At 40.2% G+C, this 19,611-nt stretch overlaps 1 protein-coding gene across 3 annotated transcripts in view; it reads left to right on the top strand.

Moving 5' to 3' along the window:
- Window positions 1-19,611, top strand: part of slc39a11 (solute carrier family 39, member 11) — a 61,417-nt gene that overhangs the window by 29,549 nt on the left and 12,257 nt on the right. For all 3 annotated transcript variants that reach the window (XM_029528284.1, XM_029528283.1, XM_029528282.1), the window contains exon 6: window positions 16,016-16,183. In XM_029528284.1, coding sequence (XP_029384144.1) covers window positions 16,016-16,183 — 168 coding nt within the window. The remainder of the gene's footprint in view (window positions 1-16,015; window positions 16,184-19,611) is intronic.

Genomic DNA, 19,611 nt, shown 5'->3' with positions numbered 1-19,611 from the left:
GTCCGCCACTAATCCTGCCTTCTCCTCCTATAATGGTACCCTCAAACTGATATGATGCAAGCCAATTTACCACAAGAGAAGGCTTTAACAAGCCCTGACAAAAACAGAAGGTGACACAAAGTGGTTCAATCAAATAACAAGTCATTTATTAAATGAACAAGGCAAAAAAATGGTTATGGAGTATATCTGTCAGCGATTCAGTGGTGAAAGCTGTGATTGCATGTGGGTAATGGGGCATGAGTGTAGTATACACTACCAGTCCAATGTTAGGCCACACTTTCCTATTCATTTGAATGAGAAAGTGTGTCCAAACTTCTGATGGGTAGTTTATGTGGGTGTGGAAACAAAGAGCAGAGCCAGGGAAAGTGGAAAATGGTTATGGATGGATATTTCCCCCATTCCAAACGTCTCAACCCGAGGCACAAGTGCCTGGGGCTTATACATCTATGGATGCACTGGGCCCAGGTGCCTCCAATGAACCCTGGCCACATCTCCTGGAACATAAAAACAATTAGTGCAGAGAGATCAGAGAAGTGGGGTAGTGACAAGCACAAAATCATAAGAGTTATGTCAAAATACTTTACATGGAGCCGATGTAGACTCTTTATAGAACTATTCAAAGAGACACAACAAATTTCTCCAAGAAAGTCTTTCTTGAAGAAGCGATACCTAGCTAAATGGAGTAGTGATGATTCACCTCCTGTAGGATGAAGTCAGGAATAGAGGGCAAAAGGGAGAAACACAAGCTCCAAGAAGAAACAAAGTTACTCACATGTAATGGTGTGAAATACATATAAGTGAGTGTGAGAGAGAGAGAGAGAGAGTAGTACATCCAGTCTATTCTTATAGCTGCATTAACATTTTTACTATAGGGTTTGTCATTTTCATTTCTCAAGGAAAAAAGGCGATAGGATTTTAGCCTGATCTTGAAAGTTGTGACAGAGTTTACCCCCGGACCAATACTGGGAGTTATTGATGTGTTGTTTGTAAACAATCTGGCTCTGAGCCAGCTTTTTTCAAGTGAATGACGGGAGTTGGCTGTTGATAGTGAGCACCTCTTCCTTCTGTTAAAGCCATGAATGTTTGGTCAAGCTGTGTGGTGGCGCTTGTCTGTCCATGCTGAGCAGAAAGGGAAGGGGAGGAGCTATAGACACACACGCATCACAGTGCAGGCACGAAGAGGAGGGAGTCAAAAGTAATAATAGTAACAGTAATAGTAAAGATAATAGTAACAGAGTGAATAAATAGGATCAATCCCTCAAGCACCTCAAAGCTGAGGTGGGATATTAACAGGGTGCAAGACTGTCATGCTGTCATGCGGCATTTATAAAGACAACTAAAGGTTAATTCTTGCACATTTCCTTTTATTTTCCTTTTATTTCTGCAATTTTTTATTTAATTTTTTTTACCTGTCCTGTTCATCAGCTTGGGCAGGCAGTATGAATGGTGCCTTGTTGTGCTAAAACAGTTTCATTCTGCGAAGGAGTCTGACTTACTCCTCCTGTCGCCATCTGTGTTTAACTTCATTGGCAATGGTATTGGTCTATTGGTAAAGCTACTGAACTGAGGCTCAGGACTGAATAGAAAGAGAGAACAGAGATGGGATAGGGAAGATGGGAGAGGTACAAAAACAACAATATGCAGCAGCAACAATATGACAATATTAACATAGGGGAGACGGGGAGCACACAGAAACGACAACAACAGCAACAACAATATCAACATAAACAGTGAGAGCAGTGGTTGCAGGATTACCTTGCAAGGTGAGTTGTGCACCTTGTATGTATGCGCGTGTACGCTTATCCTCCTACACTCAAACTCCAGGGTAATCCAGGCCCAGTAAGACCACCAGCCAGGGGCCCACTGCACAAAGGCAAGGCCCACGGCCTACCCCAGCCCAACCACCATGTTAGGAAGCAGACCAGTTCATCCGTCTCAACTGCTCTATCAGGTTGTTGATTGCTTGTATTGTCTCCTTTTGTAGCTGCAGGACTGTATCGTTGCGCACCCAACCACTCGCGTTCTAGAATGACGCCAATTATGGGCATGATCTTTGAGTCCATCGGCATCAGGTCACAAGCACATTGGGTTTCTCCCACACCCCCTGCTTTGCTTCTGCAACATGTCCCAAAAGGACTCCTTCTTCAGCCGTACAGCTTAACTCACTACTGGTGTCTTCCATTGTGTCCGAGGGCTACCTCCCCTTGAGGCACCCAAGACCTTAAGACTGCCAGACGCCTCTGCAGCTTCAACAACAGAACTTTTGAACATCAACCATTCAGGTTCAATGGCACCAGCCTCCACAGGGATGCAGGAAAAACTCCTTTGGAGGTGGTTGTAGACAGGGGCCTCTCCCAGATGTTCCCAGTTTACCTGCACTACTCGTTTTGGCTTGCCTGGTCTGTCAAGGTGTTTTCCCTGCCACTTGACCCAACTCACCACCAAATGGCAATCAGTTAACAGCTTTGCCTCACTCTTTGCCCGAGTGTCCAAACATGTGGTCTCAGTTCAGCTGTCACGATACGATTGCAAAATTGATCATTCACCTTCAGCCTAGGGTGCTCTGGTACCAAGTACAGTTATGAGCATCCTTGTATTCGAACATGGTGATCATTATTGACAAACTGCTGCTAGCACAGCAGTCTAATAATAGGGTTAGGGTTAGGTTACGGGCTAATAACATCTCTCAGATTCATATCAGAGAGGCCGTTGCAAAAGTCCAAAGTCCAACAATTCGGTCTGTTTCTGTGTCTGTATAAAGTACACTGGATATATTCCAAGTACACACATCTTAACATTCAAAGGGATGTTGGCGTTAAACACCTCTGACAAACATTTAATAACGTTTTTCCAGAATTTATTGATCTTTGAACATTCCCATAAACAGTGAATAAGGGTTCCCTTTTCATTTTAACATTTCATACATGTATCAGGAATATTGCCAGAAACGTGGTGAAGCTTGACAGGGGTTATATACATCCTCATCAGCCACTTGTATTGATGTAACTTAAATCTTGTATTTATTGTTTGTTTTGTGCCTTTATGCAAGCTTCATTCCAGTCATTTTCCTCTATGTCCTCTTGGATGTCTCCTCTCCAGGCATTTAACCTGTCTATTGCTGAGTTTTTAGAAGTAGACATTGGTAAATTATAATGCACAGAAAGTAAATCTTGTCCTTCTGGATGTTTAACCCTCCGGTCGTGTTCACCTCCCGCCCCTTACTTTAGTGTTCCCGGTCAAAATTGACCAGTCTGTTTTAACTGCTCTTACATTAGAACAAAAACCATTATTCAACATTCTTTAGCTGTGATCAATGTCTCAAAGTAGTATTTAACATGAATTTATAGAATTAGACATAAAATTATTGCAGTGAAAATACAAATAGGCACTGAAAATGTATTACAAAATGAACATGTAATCTAAAAACTAAATGAAAAACCAAAGACCAAACTCAACATTAATTCGTGTGTGTGTGTGTGCATGTGAATTCGTGCACATGAGTGGCATGTCACACTCGGGTCAGAGTGGGCCTTGCAAACATAGGCAACACATTTACAGCATCTCAGGCTTGTTTTGTTGTCTCTAGGGGCACAGAGCTCACAGTGCTTCCTTTTCTGCCCATGTCCTTGATGGGGGAGAGCAGCCAGGGCTGGGGCTGGGGCTTGCACACTCCTAACCAGACTGCCAGAGGCTGGTGAGCGGGGAATGTGCTGGCGCCTTTGAACAATCGACCTGATTCCAGGTTGGGTCGATGGCTGTCCACACCACATATGCGTTGAAAGCAGACACATCAAGGATGTTGTGGAACAGTGCCACAGGCCAGCGGGCTGTCATTTGCTTGCAGGTGTATGTACCAGTAAGCTGCAATAAAAGGAACAATAAATAAGAGATTGGGAACAATATTGAATCTGTCGTACACAAAATGCTATGATTCACATAAATAAAAATAAAATAAAATGCATGATGTATGGGTTACATCATCACAAACTTTACTTTACCTTATCAAGGCAGTCAACGCCTCCTTTGTTCTTCTTGTAGTGCTGGATCATAAGGGGCTTCCTGTCCTCTGTGGTGCTGACAGCGGCGTCTTTGTGTAGTGAGCTCATCAGGATGACATTTCTATTCTTCATCGTCATTCACACAAGAGTGTCATGTGTGTGACAGTGAAAGCAAATTTTGATGAGAGTGTCTCTCTTCCTCTGGTCGATACCAGTTCAGGCTTGTTCTTCCTCACTGTCCCTACCATGGTGAGCTTTCTTTTCAGCAGCTCCTGGCCAAGAGCATATGATGTGGAGAACCCTAACCCTAACCCTAACCCTGCCCTTGGAGACCGGTTGTCATGTCCAGCACAACACAAATCAAATCAAATAAGATTTATTTGTATAGCGCCAAATCATCAAGTTACATCAAGGCACATATAGAGCAGGTCTAGACCAAACTCTTTATAAAATTATTTAAAGAGACCCAACAGATCCCCCAATGAGCAAGCACTTGGTGACAGTGGCAAGAAAAAACTTCCTTTAAGAGGCAGACACCTCAGGCAGAACCAGGCTCAGGGGGGCGGCCATCTGCCTCGACCGGTTGGGTTGAGAGTGGGAGAGGGAGAATGAGATAGGCACTGTGGGGGGGGGGGGTATAGGCAGGAACATGTTGCTACATGAAGTTCAGAATGTAGTACAGAATTCATGAAGATATGGGGCCAGCAGGTGTTGCAGGAACATGGGATTGTGATGAGCCACCACTTGCAGGATGAGGTCAGAGAGAGAGAGAGGAGAGGAACTGGGAGAGACAGAGACTTTGGCAGAACATGGTTAGGAAATGCAGTATAAATGCTTAGAACTGGGTAAAACTGTGTTTTTTAAGAAGGATGGTTCTTATCAGTGCATGCAAGGGGGGAGGAAGGGACAGTGAGCGAGAGGGAGGGAGAGGGGGAGAGAGGGTGATAGGGAGAGACAGACAGAGAGAGAGAGAGAGAGAGAGAGAGAAGCTCAGTCCTTCCCCCAGTAGCCTAGGCCTACAGCAGCATAGCTAAAGAGTAGTAGACTTTAACTTTTTAACTATAAGCTCTGTCATACAGGAAAGTTTTAAGCCTGGTCTTGAAAATTGCTTAAGAGTCTTCCCCCCGGGACCGATACTGGAAGTTGGTTCCAGAGAAGAGGAGCCTGATAACTGAACGATCTGCCTCCAGATTTACTCTTCGAGACTCTATGAACCACAAGTAAACCTCCATCCAGAGAGCGGAGTGGCCTGCTCAGACAGTAAGGAACTATGAGCTCTCTGAGATATGATGGAGCTTGGCCATTAAGAGCTTTATATGTTAAAAGAAGGATTTTGAATTTTACTCTATATTTTACTGGCAGCCAATGAAGAGCAGCTAACACAGGAGAGATATGATCTCTTTTCCTAGTTCCTTTTAATATTGGTGCAGCAGCGTTCTGAATGAACTGAAGGCCTTTTAGAGATTTGCTTGGACATCCAGATAGTAATGAGTTACAGTAGTCCAGCCTAGAAGTTACAAATGCATGGATTAGTTTTTCTGCATCATCCTGAGAAAGGATGTTTCTTATTTTCCTAATGTTTCTCAGGTGTAAGAAAGCTGCCCGACGAACTTGTTTTATGTGAGGGACAAAGGACATGTCCTGGTCAAAGGTTACTCCTGGTAAGGTTTCTTACAGTGGAGCTGGAAGCCAAAGTGATACCGTCCAGACTGATGAGATGATTAGATAGTATTTTTCTGAGGTGCTTAGGGCCGAGTACAATAACTTCTGTTTTGTCAGAGTTGAGAAGTAAAAAAGTTTTCAGTCACCCAGACTTTTATGTCTTCATCTGACTTCTGTTATCAAATTGAATAATTCTTGAAAGGACATGAAACTGTTGTAAGGAGATAGTTGCCCGGAATATAGGCCTCCCAGACTCTGCATCCTACAGACTTTTTGTAGCCTCATTGTTTGAGTGATATACTCCAGCTAAAATCAACAGACCTATGTAGGCTTAGAGGTCTACCAGGTCAATTTCTCTCTAGGTGTCCCCAAACACACGCTTCCCCTCCAGGTTTGTCATCTCGAGTATAATTTCCTCAAGAGATGGGTTCACATAACAGACACCTGTTTAGTCTGTGTGAAGATATGATGCATGGTTTCATCAGGAAGTTGGTTCACATGGGGGGATCGGCACATAAGCGCGGGAAAGAGATGTGTACCCGTAAAAGACATTGTTCAGTCTGAAATGTGTGTGTGAGTGAGTGAGTGAGTTGGGGTGGTGTGTATGGGGAGGTTTTCTGTCTGATGGATGAATATAGTCTGGATACCCATTCATTTCCTATGGCGGTCACTTTTGACCGAGAACACCACAGGTGTAACAAGGTTGATTAAAACACTCAAAATTCAACGAAAGTGATGATCATCACTTTTATATGTTCAAGTGCATAGTGTGGAGGATATCATAAGGCCTTGGGGCAATCAGATGTAAAACACAATATTTATAAGTGTTTTAAGTTGTAAATGGGTCAGATTTGACCCGAACACGACAGGAGGGTTAAGAGAAACGTCTTGTTTTTTGATGACGGTGGAATATGCATAATCTGTTTGAATCTGGGCAACATATAGTATTTTAACTGTAAATATTTAAAGAAATGTTTTGAAGGAATTACATGGTTATACATGGCTCCTGATAACACAGTTCAGGGCCATAACACAGAGAACATGCCCAATTTTGTCCATTCATGGAAGCTATGCAGGTTAGAGCCTGATTAGTACTATAAAGACAAAGAGAGGAAAAAATAAGTCTTGAAAACTTTATTTCTATCCTGACAAAATAAATAAGGCGCATATTCAAGAGCAGACATTGTTCTGATAAGTATTTATATCTAAACCCTTTTAAGTCATTAACCTTTAAATCAATCCGTTAAAATGGCCATGAAGCCCAGCTTCACTTATTGTCTACATCTTGTCATTACCTGCAGCCCTGAAGTAAAAAAAAATCCTCTGGCTTATCTATTAGCTTCCACAGTTCACCAAAAATGTTTACAAATATACTTTATATATATGCAGTAGCTGGTAGGCAAACAGATCTGCAAACCAAATCTCACATATGTCAAACAGAATGAATAATTTTTCTCAGAAGGCTGGTTTTTCAGATCACAGCAAGGTAATATTAATAAACAAAGGCCAAGTAATTAGACTATAGCAGTTACTTTCTAAGAGGCATCACTATTTCAGTTAAGTTAGTAAGAAGTCATTAGTTTGAATTATTTAAAATTTTTGAATATTGTGTATCATAATTGCAAGCCCAATACTATCTGTTTTTACATTTTTGCAGATGTGGCTTACAATCTTACTGGATTTATTTTTTGTTTTTAAATGAGAAAACAACAACATTTGAGGTTGGTCGACTTAAATCAGTGCCATGACTAAATCCTTTGCTTGCAGATTGAATTATTACTTCTTACTCACAAATTTTCTACCGCTTATCCATTTCCAGGTCACAAAATTAGACTAAAGCAGTTGATATATTCTGTTTCTTGGTCAAAGGGGGTGCTAGAGCCAATCCCAGCAAAGGTTCTGGGCGAGGGCAGGGTACACCCTGGACAGTTCACTCAATCCATTGCAAAGCAAACACATAGAGACTGACAGACTCACACCCATACCTATGGGAAATTTAGAGTCACCAACCAACCTACACATGCATGTCTTTGTGCTGTGTAAGGAAACCCACATCAGCATGGGGAAAGCATCCCAACTCAAGCCCCAGACCCGGGAATCGAGCCCACACAGAATGTATGAAATTCCACTGCTCTTAATATGTAATATGCATGAGGCCAAGTGGGGTTGTTTGAGGCCACTATCTGGAGTTTTGAGTCTATTTGATCTTTTGCCTTAGACATAACTAAGTTGCTGCTGTAGGCGGTAAGTCGGTTAACCCAATTTGCTGTTTGTTTGGTTTATTTTGTTGTTTTTTTTTCACAATACCAACAGAGGGGAAACTGATTTTAGTCTCTGTTGTTCCTATTATATCGAAAGGCAGAATTTCTGTTACCTCATCCCATGGAGACAGAAGAAAAATATGATAGGATAACATTGCATCATCTTGAGGTTAATACTCACTAGAGAATGTTATAATTGCTCTGATTTACACCTGTAATATGCATGAGGCCAAGTGGGGTTGTTTGAGGCCACTATCTGGAGTTTTGAGTCTATTTGATCTTTTGCCAGTTGTGCTAAATTTTATCTGCAGTTTTACCAGTAGCCATTACAAGAGATGGCAAAATGATGAAATTTTGTATTCACACACACACACACACACACACACACACACAGACATCCTGTTGAAAGCTGAACAGGCATGCACAAGCAACCACGATTAAGGTAAATTGAAGGATTTCCAGGTTTAAGATTAAGCTTGCATCTGATGCTTTGCATCTGTTAGTCTTTAACAAACATTACATCTCATTAAATAGATGCTAAATTCATCTGAAATCTGAAATCAATGGTTTTCCATCTCTGTCCTCTAGTCCAGTGGTTCCAAATGGGGGGCAAAGAGGCATGGGGGTTGCAAAGTCCACTTGATTTGAGAGGTTTTAAATGATTTTTGCTTGTGTCAAAATGTTATTAATTTGTACCAAAAACAATTGATTTGTTAAAAAATAAATTAGTTGGCTGCCTCCTGAAAGTTGAGTTGAATCATATGTCAAAGATTTCTCAATCAACTGAAAAGCTCAAAGTCCAGCAGTCTTTTTTTTTTTTTTTTGTCAGTCAGTGTGCCTTACAATATGTATGAATATGTATATGAATATGCAAGAGGGTTCATTGGCTTGACACATATTGCAGTTCTGCATGAATGGAACCCTAGAAGATGAACTGGTCTGTCACACCATAGCAGCTGCGATGCTTCTGGTCTGACATTTCAAAATGAGACTGCATTAGTAAAATTTTGGGTCCATACAGAAAAAAGTTGTGAACCACTGCTCTAGATTTCTGTCTTTAAATTATTCAAGATTTTTGGTGGTTGGCCTCTTGTCAGTCTCGCTGGTTGTGGGCTGTTTCCTTTTCTCTTCAGCTTAATTTAAATACAAATCCTGTATTCTTTTAAATAACTTGTTGCTTTCACAGAGCAGTAAAGCAACAGTCCAAACATCTTTAGCCAATACAGAGGTATAATAAACCAATCATCCCATTTGGCCATTTCATTGTGTGGTATATGAATGTGGATGGAATGCATTGCCATGTTTACTTCATTCTAATCTCTTAAAGGGAATATTAAGATTTTAATCTTAATGACATTGACTTTCATTGCCAAGGAAGAAATCTGTTTGAAAGTATTGACTGATTTTCCTTTTTCTTTATCATATTTTGATGCATTTTTTCCCCACAAAATGGATCAAACATATTTATTCATTTATTTGAGTAATTGATCTCTTAGTTTCAAAATGCCACAGGAATTGATGATGATGAAAATTGCATTCATGGCCAGATATAAGCAGGATGCATCAAAAAAGTCCATATGTCATGTTTTAATGATGCAGTACATTATAAAACAAGGTACAATTTTGCTAAGATTTGCTAACACAGTGATCTCCTCCATCACCCTTCAACAACCCCTGTGCACTTGCCCGTTACCCCACTCTTCTCAGTCTCTCACAGATCAGCATCATCTCAAGCTGGCTCTTTCTGACTGAATTTGTCACACATCTCTCAGCAATCCCTCCTTCAGTTTCTTCTTGGCAATTTCAATCTCCATATCGACAATACTCATTGTAAACATGCCTCTGATTTTCTGGATCTCCTCAACTGCTTCATTCTCACTCAGCATGTGAATTTCGCCACCCACACCTGTGGCCACACCTTGGATTTAGTCTGCTTCACTGGTCTTACCATTGAAAAACTCTCCAGCATCAACCTCCACATCTCCGATCACCTGGCTATTATATTATCCACCTCCCCACCACCTTCCCTGAAGAAAAACGACAATATTCTTCAGAAACCTAAAACCCATCTTGCCACAAAACATCTCAGCTTCTCTGTCTGTCACCCTGGCCTCATTCCTTGCCCCATTATCTGACAGTCTCAAAGACCTTGTCAACTACTATAACACTCTATCCTCATGCCTTAATCAATTAGCCCTTATCACAACTAAATCCATTTAATTTACACACTCTTTACACACTCATAAATATTACATGCCATATGTTCAGGGTCCCAGCCAGTAGTGTTAGTACTAGCAGCTTGAGAACAAGTTGGGACCCAGGGCAATCCCTGTGTTAGTTAAAAGAAGGAATCAAATGCATTCAGTTTATGGTATGAACTATTCTAATCTGTTAACTGTAACATTTACAGCTCAGAATGTCACAGAGGCTTCTGTTATCTCTACAAAGTTTGTTTTACTTAATATTAGATCTCTCTCCAACAAATCACTGTTAGTTAATGAGGTAAAAATTTCGGACAATGTACATCTCCTTTTTCTGGAAGAAATATGGTAAACAGAAGCCACAACTCCTACTGCAGCAGCACCCCCAAATTTTAGTTTTAAGACAGTGTTTCATCTAGGATTTTTTTCAGCAGCAGGGGCATTTGACTGCAGATTTAACTTCCATCCATCCATCCATCTTCTACCACTTTTCCATTTCCGTGGCCACTGGGGTGCTGGAGCCAATCCCAGCCAATATTCAGGGCGAGGGCAGGTACACCCTGGACAGGTCACCAGTGCAGATTTAACTTTTAAAATCAAAGTTGGCAAAAGTTGGGGAGAGTAGAGAGAGAATGAGAGCAGGTGGAGGGGATATTCAAAACAGGTGTAGGCAGGAACATGATGCTCCATGAAGTTCATAGAAATGATGCTGTATGGAAATATTGGAGCAGCAGGCATTGCAGGAACATGGGATGGCGATGATTCACCACCAGCAGGATGAGGACAGGGAGAGAGAGAAGAGGAACTGGGAGAAGCAGGGACTTCAGAGAAACATGGTTATTGATATGTCGGCACATGCAAGGGTGATAAAGGCTGAATGTAAAAAGTAAAAAAAAAAAAAAATAAAACAATAATATTAAATAAATAAAAATAATAACTAATAATTTGTTTAACACCTAGATTGGGCTGTAGAGTTACTGGCAAAGTTAGCACCCAGGCTCAGAACACTGGCTTTTTATATAAGAGCTCTAATGCTCTGTTGTAGGGAAAATTTTCTCCCAGAGGTCCAGAGGCCCAGCAGTCAGCAGTTAATACATGTGAATGTCTATTTAACTTTTAAAATCTATGATGAGTTGTCTTAAGATAATAAGTCTACCTTTTCTCCGGAAAGGCGCTGCCCTATTTTAGATGACACTCCTCTGACTCTCTGACCTGGTGCCTGCGTGTCTGACATGATGTCACCTTCAAGGCCATGCTCTCACTAACAATAAACATACTAACTCCAATAGGACAACCCCCCTCACCACTCCAAAATGAATGTAGAGGAAACACTGTAAGAACAAGTTGGCAAATGGCAAGAAAGTCCGAGGAGAAGCTGCCTTATTTTAAGATACATTCCACTGTAAAGAGATTTCACTTGGTATCTAACATGATTAACAAGAACGTCAACAATTGTCTTGTTTTCTGTTATTGATAAACTTACAAACCCTCCAAAACAGATAAGCAGAGAACTCCTGTCCACTAAGAAATGCAATGAATTTGTCAACTTTTTTTTTAAAAAATCAAAGCCATTAGACTAAACGTTATTGCCACACAGCCAAATAAAACTAAGCTTTGTCTGCAACCTGGGAATAACTCAAATCACAATGTAATGTTTGATTTAAAAATCCTACAAGAAACAATTCAGCATTTGAACTCAACAACGTGCACTCTGGACATAATTCCATCTCACTATTTAAAACTATGTTTAGCTCAGTAGGAATTAGAAAATAGTAAACACCTCACTGGTATCAGGCATTTCTCCCAAGTCACTAAAGATAGCTGCCATTGAGCTACTCTTAGAAATTGGGACTCTAGAAGCCTCTATAATAAACAACTATAGACCAGTCTTAAACCTTTTTTATATCCAAGGTTATTGAAAAAGTTGAATTTAATAAGCTCAAAATCATTTATAATAAAAGCAGTAATCTTGATAAATTTCAATCAGGCTTCCAACCTCCAAGTGTTAAATGATATAAGCCTTCAAATCCAACTTGAGCCTCTGTCTGGAGAGAGTTCCATTACTGTGGAAGACATGCTGTGTGGTCCCAGTTCCAAAGACCAAGCATCCCAAGGAGCCAAAACACTTCAGGCCAGTAGTCCTAACCTCTCACCTGATGAAGACCATGGAGAGGATCGTCCTGAACCACCTCAGATTCAGTCACACCTGGAGACCACTGGGAGAATGGTGAGGGTCATATTTTTTGACTTGGCCAGTGCTTTGACTTTGACCAGTGCTTTCAACACCATCACTGCTCAGGGAAAGCTGGAAAGAGCTGGAGTGGGCTGTAACCTGGCTGCATGAACCACCAACTCCCCCACTAACAGATCACACTATGTGAGGCTTTGTGACTGTGTGTCTGATGCGCTAGTCTGCAGCACGGGGGCTCCCCAGGGGACAGTGCTATTGCCCTTCCTCTTCACCCTATACACCTCAGACACAACACTGACATCTGCAACCTCTAGAACTGTCTGATGATACAGCCATTGTTGGGCGTGTATCTCAGGGGAGCGATCTACAGTACGTCTGTGTATCAAGCCAACGGTCTTCATCAGTTCTCAATGCAGTTGAGTTCGCTTGCATCGAGAACTGATGAGGCCCCTTTAAACATCTTCTTAGACAACTCTTAAGTCCAGATGCTTTCGATTCAATTGGTGGCTTAGTACAGGGGGGTCATCACCAACTTTGTCGACTGTGTAAATGGAACCACCTGCACATCAGTGCCAGTAAGACAAAGGAGATGGTGATTGAAATCAGCAGGAAGCCAATCCGTACTATGCCAGTGAACATCTGGGGTCTGGACATAGAGATCGTGGAGGAGTACAAATACCCGGGTGTTCACCTAAACAATAAACTGGATGGGTCACTAAGCACTGATGCACTGTACAAAAAGGGCCAGTCGTCTCCACCTACTGAGAAGACTGAGGTCCTTTGGAGTGTGCAGGCCTCTGCTAAAGACTTTCTACGATTCTGTGGTGGCCTCTGCCATCTTTTATGCAGTGGTCTTCTGGAGCAGTGGTAGTTAAGAGAGGGACAGGAAAAGACTCAACAAGATGGCCAGAATAACCAGATCTATCCTGGACAGCTTTCTGGACTCCATTGAAGAGGTGGGTTAGAGGAGGATGTTGACCAAACTGTAATAATCATGGACAACCCCTCCCATCCCATGACACAGTGGGAGAACAAAGCAACAGACTGCTGAATCTGCAATGCAAGAAGGAGCACTACCGCAGCTGTCAGACTGTACAACACTACTTTATTGCAGCAATAAAATCTGCACTCTGCACTATTTCTTTTTTTCATTTGAATTTGTTGTACTATTCCTTGTTCTTTTCTTGTATTTTTGAATACTGATTCTGGTCACACATCTGTCCTACTAGATCTCAGCACTACATTTGTCACTCACAGATCACAGAAACTTTCTGCACAGGTTGGAAAATTTGGTTGGACTTTCTGAAGTGGTCCTTGATTGGTTCAGATCTTATTTAGAAGCTAGGGCTAGAGTTACTTTGTTATGATTAGCAACTATGAATCGGAACAAGTGGCTATGACTTGTGGGATCCCACAGAGGTCAGTTCTTGGATCCCTTCTGTTCGATTCGTATATGCTCCTGTTACTGGTACCGGTGAAATCTGGATTGGCAGCAAAGGTTATACAGGCAAGGGTGCACTGCGTAGCCAATAAAAACATTGTCTGTGAATTAATAAGAGAGAGCCAAAATTAGTGTCTTGCTCAAACTGATGCTCATTTAATATTGAATTCAACACAACAATACAAAAATTATATTACACAAAACACATTGACTTAACTCATATTACTACAATCACTCCTATTTTAACACCTACACCACAGTTACACTTAACTTACACTGATTTAATATACACAGAACCTCTCTGCAACATTAGTATAACACTCATTTGCACTTGCACTTAACCTTTTAGGAAAATGGCGTGACCATGCTCGTTTAACGAATGACCGGAAATGAAACTCGTTTGAATATACCATCTCAACTTACCATGAACACACTGACTGACTGGCTTATACTCTAAAACAACAATTGCATGGGTTGTTACCAATATCTGGTAAAAATGTCATGTCCGTAGCATGTTTAGAAATATATTTATTGAGAAAAGTGATGACGTGTTCAATACCTATTTTACCCGCTGTGTCTATGTCATACAGGCTGTAAAGATAAGAACAGATGCGTTAATCGAACTTGAAGAAACTGGCAGAGATATATTATTTCATATGTAAGAAACTGATTTGTTTTTGAAGCTCCTTTTTGATACATTCAACTGGAAATTATTCTCAGTTAATACTTTAACGGGATATTAAAGTGAAAGTTTGTGTTACTTGACATAGGCTTGTATCAGGTTATTATCAGTATTGATTATTAGTCAATGTGTTGAAGGTAGCAGATTCAGATATGCCAGTCTAGAGAAACGACTTGAGACAGCGTGCACAAAGGAAATAGAACTAGTATCAGTTTCATTTTCGTTATATATGTGTATATGTGACTGTTTACATATATGTATAAAAAAAGAGAAAAGGTTAATTGTATCCCTGTAATTGGAACTATCTTATTGTATTTTTCAAAAAAAAAAAAAAAAAGAAATAAAAAGAACTAGTATCAGTTTAAGTTCTGCTTTGAAACATTTTTCACCTGTCAAACAAATTTATTACTATACAAAGAGCACCAGTGGTTAGCAAGTTAGCATCTGTCATCAGTCATTGTTTTTTTTTTTTTCCACTGTAGTTTTTATTGATTTTACTCACTTACATCAATACAAACAACACCCATGAAACCATGAAACCATGAAAAAAGAAAAAAAATTTGTAGCTCCCAACACGACATTACTTTATTTTTTGTTCTGCAGTCTTTCAATTGTCTGTCTCCATTCAAGGTGCTGAAAATTGTCCATATTAGCCACTTATCTTGTAGCTGTGATTCTTGTATTTTCAAGCTATGTGTTAGTTTTTCCATTATATAAATTTCTTCTTTTATCTCTATCCATTTTTCCCTGGTCAGAGGATCTAGGATCTACTGTACACCATTTGCTTGTTTATAGCCTTTTTCCCAGCTTTTAACAATATTTTATCAAGGTACCTATCCCCAGCATGTATATTGTGTTCCGTGAAATTACATAGATAGAGTACCATACAGTTCATCGGAATGTCATACCTTAGTATCTCTTGCAGAGTTATGTACAGTCTTCCAAAACATCTGTATCTTAGGGCATTTCCAAAATATATGCACATGATCTGTGTTTAATATTTCACATTCTCTCCAACATGGTAAATTTACATTCAGACATTTACTCTTGACCTTGGGTCTGATAAAAAATCTAATCAGGTTTTTCCAGGAGAATATCAGTCATTGCTTGAAGTGACAAAAAAAATTGTCCTTTCTGAAAGACGTCACTTGTCTTCTGTCTGCCACTACCATGTCTGTATCTACATACAAAGGTTTTAATACCCATTCTAATTCTAATTCTATTCAGGACAGACATACATCCATTTAAAGTTTCCAGTGAATGGAAGACAGCGTGGGCCATCCTACCACGGTGAATGGACAAAAATTAAAAATGAGAATCTGAAGACCAAGGGGGAGGCTGAAACCCTTCCAACCTACAAATGGTGGTACACTTCACCACCTACTATTTGATCCAGTTGTTACAGCATTACTGTGAATGGGGTTTTCAGAATTGTTAGGCAGTTCACTTAAAGCTGGACTATACTCAAAAAGAACTGCTTTAAACAACATCATAATCAACAACATCAAATGTGCTGTAAAGCTGTGGGGCTGTTGCATTATTTGTAGTGATTTAAATTTTATTCTTCTCTGTCTCACAGATAAAATAGAAAATGGGGATGTTCACCAGAGAAAGAGAGGACTTCATTCAGGCACCTCAGATGGACAGGAAAAAGAAAGTACACAACAGGAAGGGGTTGGGAAGACTGCAAGCAGCTGGAGACGAATTCTACTCCTCATCCTTGCCATCACCATCCACAACATTCCAGGTTAGAACAGATATAATGTGTGTGTATAGTATCAACTTTTGAAAGTTATCACTTCTGATAATAGAAAAATGTAAATAAAAAAATCACATATTTTATATCCCTGAGATTAATAACTAGATTTCATTGATATAAAGTCGCCCAATATAGAGGTAATTTTGTGGCTGAAAGAGGTGGAAAAGAGGAAATCAGTTTGTCCGGACACAGGTGTCAGGTGAGGAATCTCTTTGTTCACATCAGCCCTACAAACGATGTAGTCAGAGACAGAACCAACCTGCTTCTTATACCTAAGACAGGTTACATGCGTGTGTTCTGTGGATAGCCTTCACCCTTATCTTGAACTTCAACCATAGTGACTGTGAAGCTCTGTGTGCATATGTTCAAGCCGCACGATCGGTCAGCTACATGAGCACTGAGCATTTTGGTATCTGAGCTGTTGTATAAACTCTTTTTTTTTTTTTTTTTTTTAATAGGATATTGTCCAGTTGTAAATTTGGGGGAATCTTAGGTAATGAGGCATTAAAGCACCAAGTGGGATTAGTTTCACAGTGGATTCTGTTGAAGGTCAAGGGACAAATCAAATCAAATCAGATTTATTTGTATAGCGACAAATTACAAGTTACATCAAGGCACTTTACATATACAGCAGGTCTAGACCAAACTCTTTATAAAATAATTAAAAAAAAACCAACAGATACCCCTATGAGCAAGCACTTGGCGTCAGTGGCAAGGAAAAACTTCCTTGAAGAGGCAGAAATCTCGGGCAGAACCAGGCTCAGGGGGGCAGCCATCTGCCTCGACCGATTGGGTTGAGAGAGAGAGCAAGAGAGGCACAGGGGGTAGGCAATGAGTTACCACCTGCAGGATGAGGACAGGGAGGGAGAGGAGAGGACCAGAGAGATAGAGACTTTGGGAAAACATAGTTAGTGAATGCAGTACACATGCTTAGAACTGGGAGAAACAAGTCTGCAGTCTGGCGATCTGACTAACTTCATTTGGCTTGATTGATAAATACAACTGAGTGTTATCTGCATAACAGTGAAAATTGATGCTGTGTTTCCTGATAATGTTGCCTAAAGGAAGCAGATATAAAATGAGGATTGGTCCAAGTACCAAACCCTGTGGGACATAATTGGCAATAGTGCTTGAGGAGGAGATATTGTCAACATGAATACATGTCTATCTGATAAATAGGATTTGAACCACCTTAGTGCAGTTCCTTTAATCCCAATTTCATGTTCCAGTCTCTGTAGTTAAATGTTATGATCTATGGTATTGAATAAAGCACTGAGATCTAAGAGGAGAAATATGGAGACTGATCCATTGTCTGAAGCCATTAGAATATCATTGGAGACTTTAATCAGCGCTGTTTCTGTGCTGTGATAAGCTCTAAATCCTTAATGAAACCGTTTATGAAACTTCAGCAAACCATTCCTATGCAGATGGTTGTTTAATTGGTTTGCTACTGCTTTTTCAATGATTTTAGACATGAATGGAAGGTTCAATATGGGTCTGTAGGTGGCCAAAACATCTGGCTCAAGATTTGGCTTTTTAAGCCTGGGTTTGTCAACTGTGGTCCTAAGAGTCTGAGGTACATAACACAAAGATAAGGTCAAATTAATCAGATATAAGATGAATGGTTCAATTAAATAAAAAATCTCTTTGAAGAGGCTCGTTGGTACTGGGTCTAAAAGACAGGTTGATGTTTGCATGATGTTTGATTCAGGAGTTGCTCTATTCAGTAGAAGATTACTGTCTATGTAAGTGCTGATGAATTCTTTCTCTGATTGTTAGAATTTTATCTGTAAAAAAGCCCATAAAATCATCCCTGCTGAGAGCTAAGGGGGTCGCTGGTTCAACTGACTATGTCAGCTCTGTCAGTCTGGCTACAGTGCTGAAGAGAAACCTGGGGGTGTTCTTGTTTTCTTCTATTAGTGCTGAGTAATAAGCTTCTAGCACTGCAAAGTGCTTTTTATACATTTTTAAGCTTTCTTTCAGGGCTTGGTGAGACTCTTCCAAGTTACTGGAACGCCAATTTCTTTCTAATTTCCTTGACGTCTGCTCTAAGGCACGAATTTGAGAATTATAATCTAATTACACTGGTGCATGTTCATTGATGATGATTGGGTGCATGCTGATATAGATTTTCTGTGCAATTTTCTGTACGCTAAGTTATAGGAACACTCTATAGGAAGATTCAGGACAGTGTCCGCAGACAAACTGGTGAACATCTTAAAGCACCATGCATAACACCCACAATAAGGCCTGGAGTTTGTAGTGCCATGGTATAGGAATGTTCTGCGGGTGATTGAGGAGGAGATTTGTTTGTCGTAAAGGGCATAATAAAGAAGGAACAGTACCACTTCATACTCCAGCATTGTGCAGTTCTATTTGGACTTGTGGGTCAAAAGATCTGTTGCAGTTACCTAGACAGAAAAGAAGAGGAAGGTGGTTCAAAAGATGGTCAGTAAACAGATCTGTCCAGCTAAGATTGTGTGAAGCGAATCAGACCAATCAGTCCGAAATTTGCATCCCACAAATTAGCATTCTTGCATTGATGAAGTTAGGAATGCAATTCCTGATGAAATACCATAAAAAACTTGGAGCATATACTTTGTCCAGTGGAGGTTACTTTGAAGAAAGTAAAGTCTTCAAAGTAACCTCTGTGACTCTTTATATAATAATAATGTTGCAAATTATACCAATGGCTTTGTGCTCTTATTTTGTAGAAATTTGATCTTGCTTCCAAACCTGTATCCTGTAGTGTACAGAAATTAACAGATTTAAACAAATATCTGTTTAAATCATATGAGGGTTATTTTAAGTTGTATCCATTTTTGGACTGATCTTGAGAATAAAAATGCTATATCAGTTCTGAAACTTAATAATGGTGATAACTGTAACTTAACTAAATAACTGGAATTGGCAACAGATTCATGGGTGGCCAATGCTCATTGATGTTCATGGGGAACAAAGGTTGAACCCTTTGACCTGATCCAACAGACAGGCTACTGTTGCAGAATATCTAAAAAAGTTCATGTTGGTCCTAATAGAAAGTTGTCAGAATACACAGTGCATTACAGTTTGTTGCGTATTGGGCTGAATAACTGCAGACCGGTCAGGCCTATAGCAGTTTAAATAAAGTAAGAATAATAACATTTTAACTTTTTAATTCTGGGCTTTGTCATAGAAGAAGGTTTTAAACCTGAGTTTGAAAGTTTCAAGCAAGCAAGTCCACCGATGCTGGGAGTTGGTTCCATTGAAGAGGAGCCTGATAGCTGAAAGATCTGCCTCTTGATTTACTCTTGAAGACTCTAGGAATACAAGTAAAGCTCTATTGAGAGAGCAAAGTCACCTATTGTGACAACAGGAAAGTATGAGCTCTTTGAGAAATTATGGATTGGTCATTAAGAGCTTTGCATGGTAGGAGA

The sequence above is a fragment of the Echeneis naucrates genome, chromosome 19 (genome assembly GCF_900963305.1).
Source record: "Echeneis naucrates chromosome 19, fEcheNa1.1, whole genome shotgun sequence".
Lineage (NCBI taxonomy): Eukaryota > Metazoa > Chordata > Actinopteri > Carangiformes > Echeneidae > Echeneis > Echeneis naucrates.
Note: the sequence above shows the minus strand (reverse complement) of the source record. Positions and strands in the feature narration are given on the sequence as shown.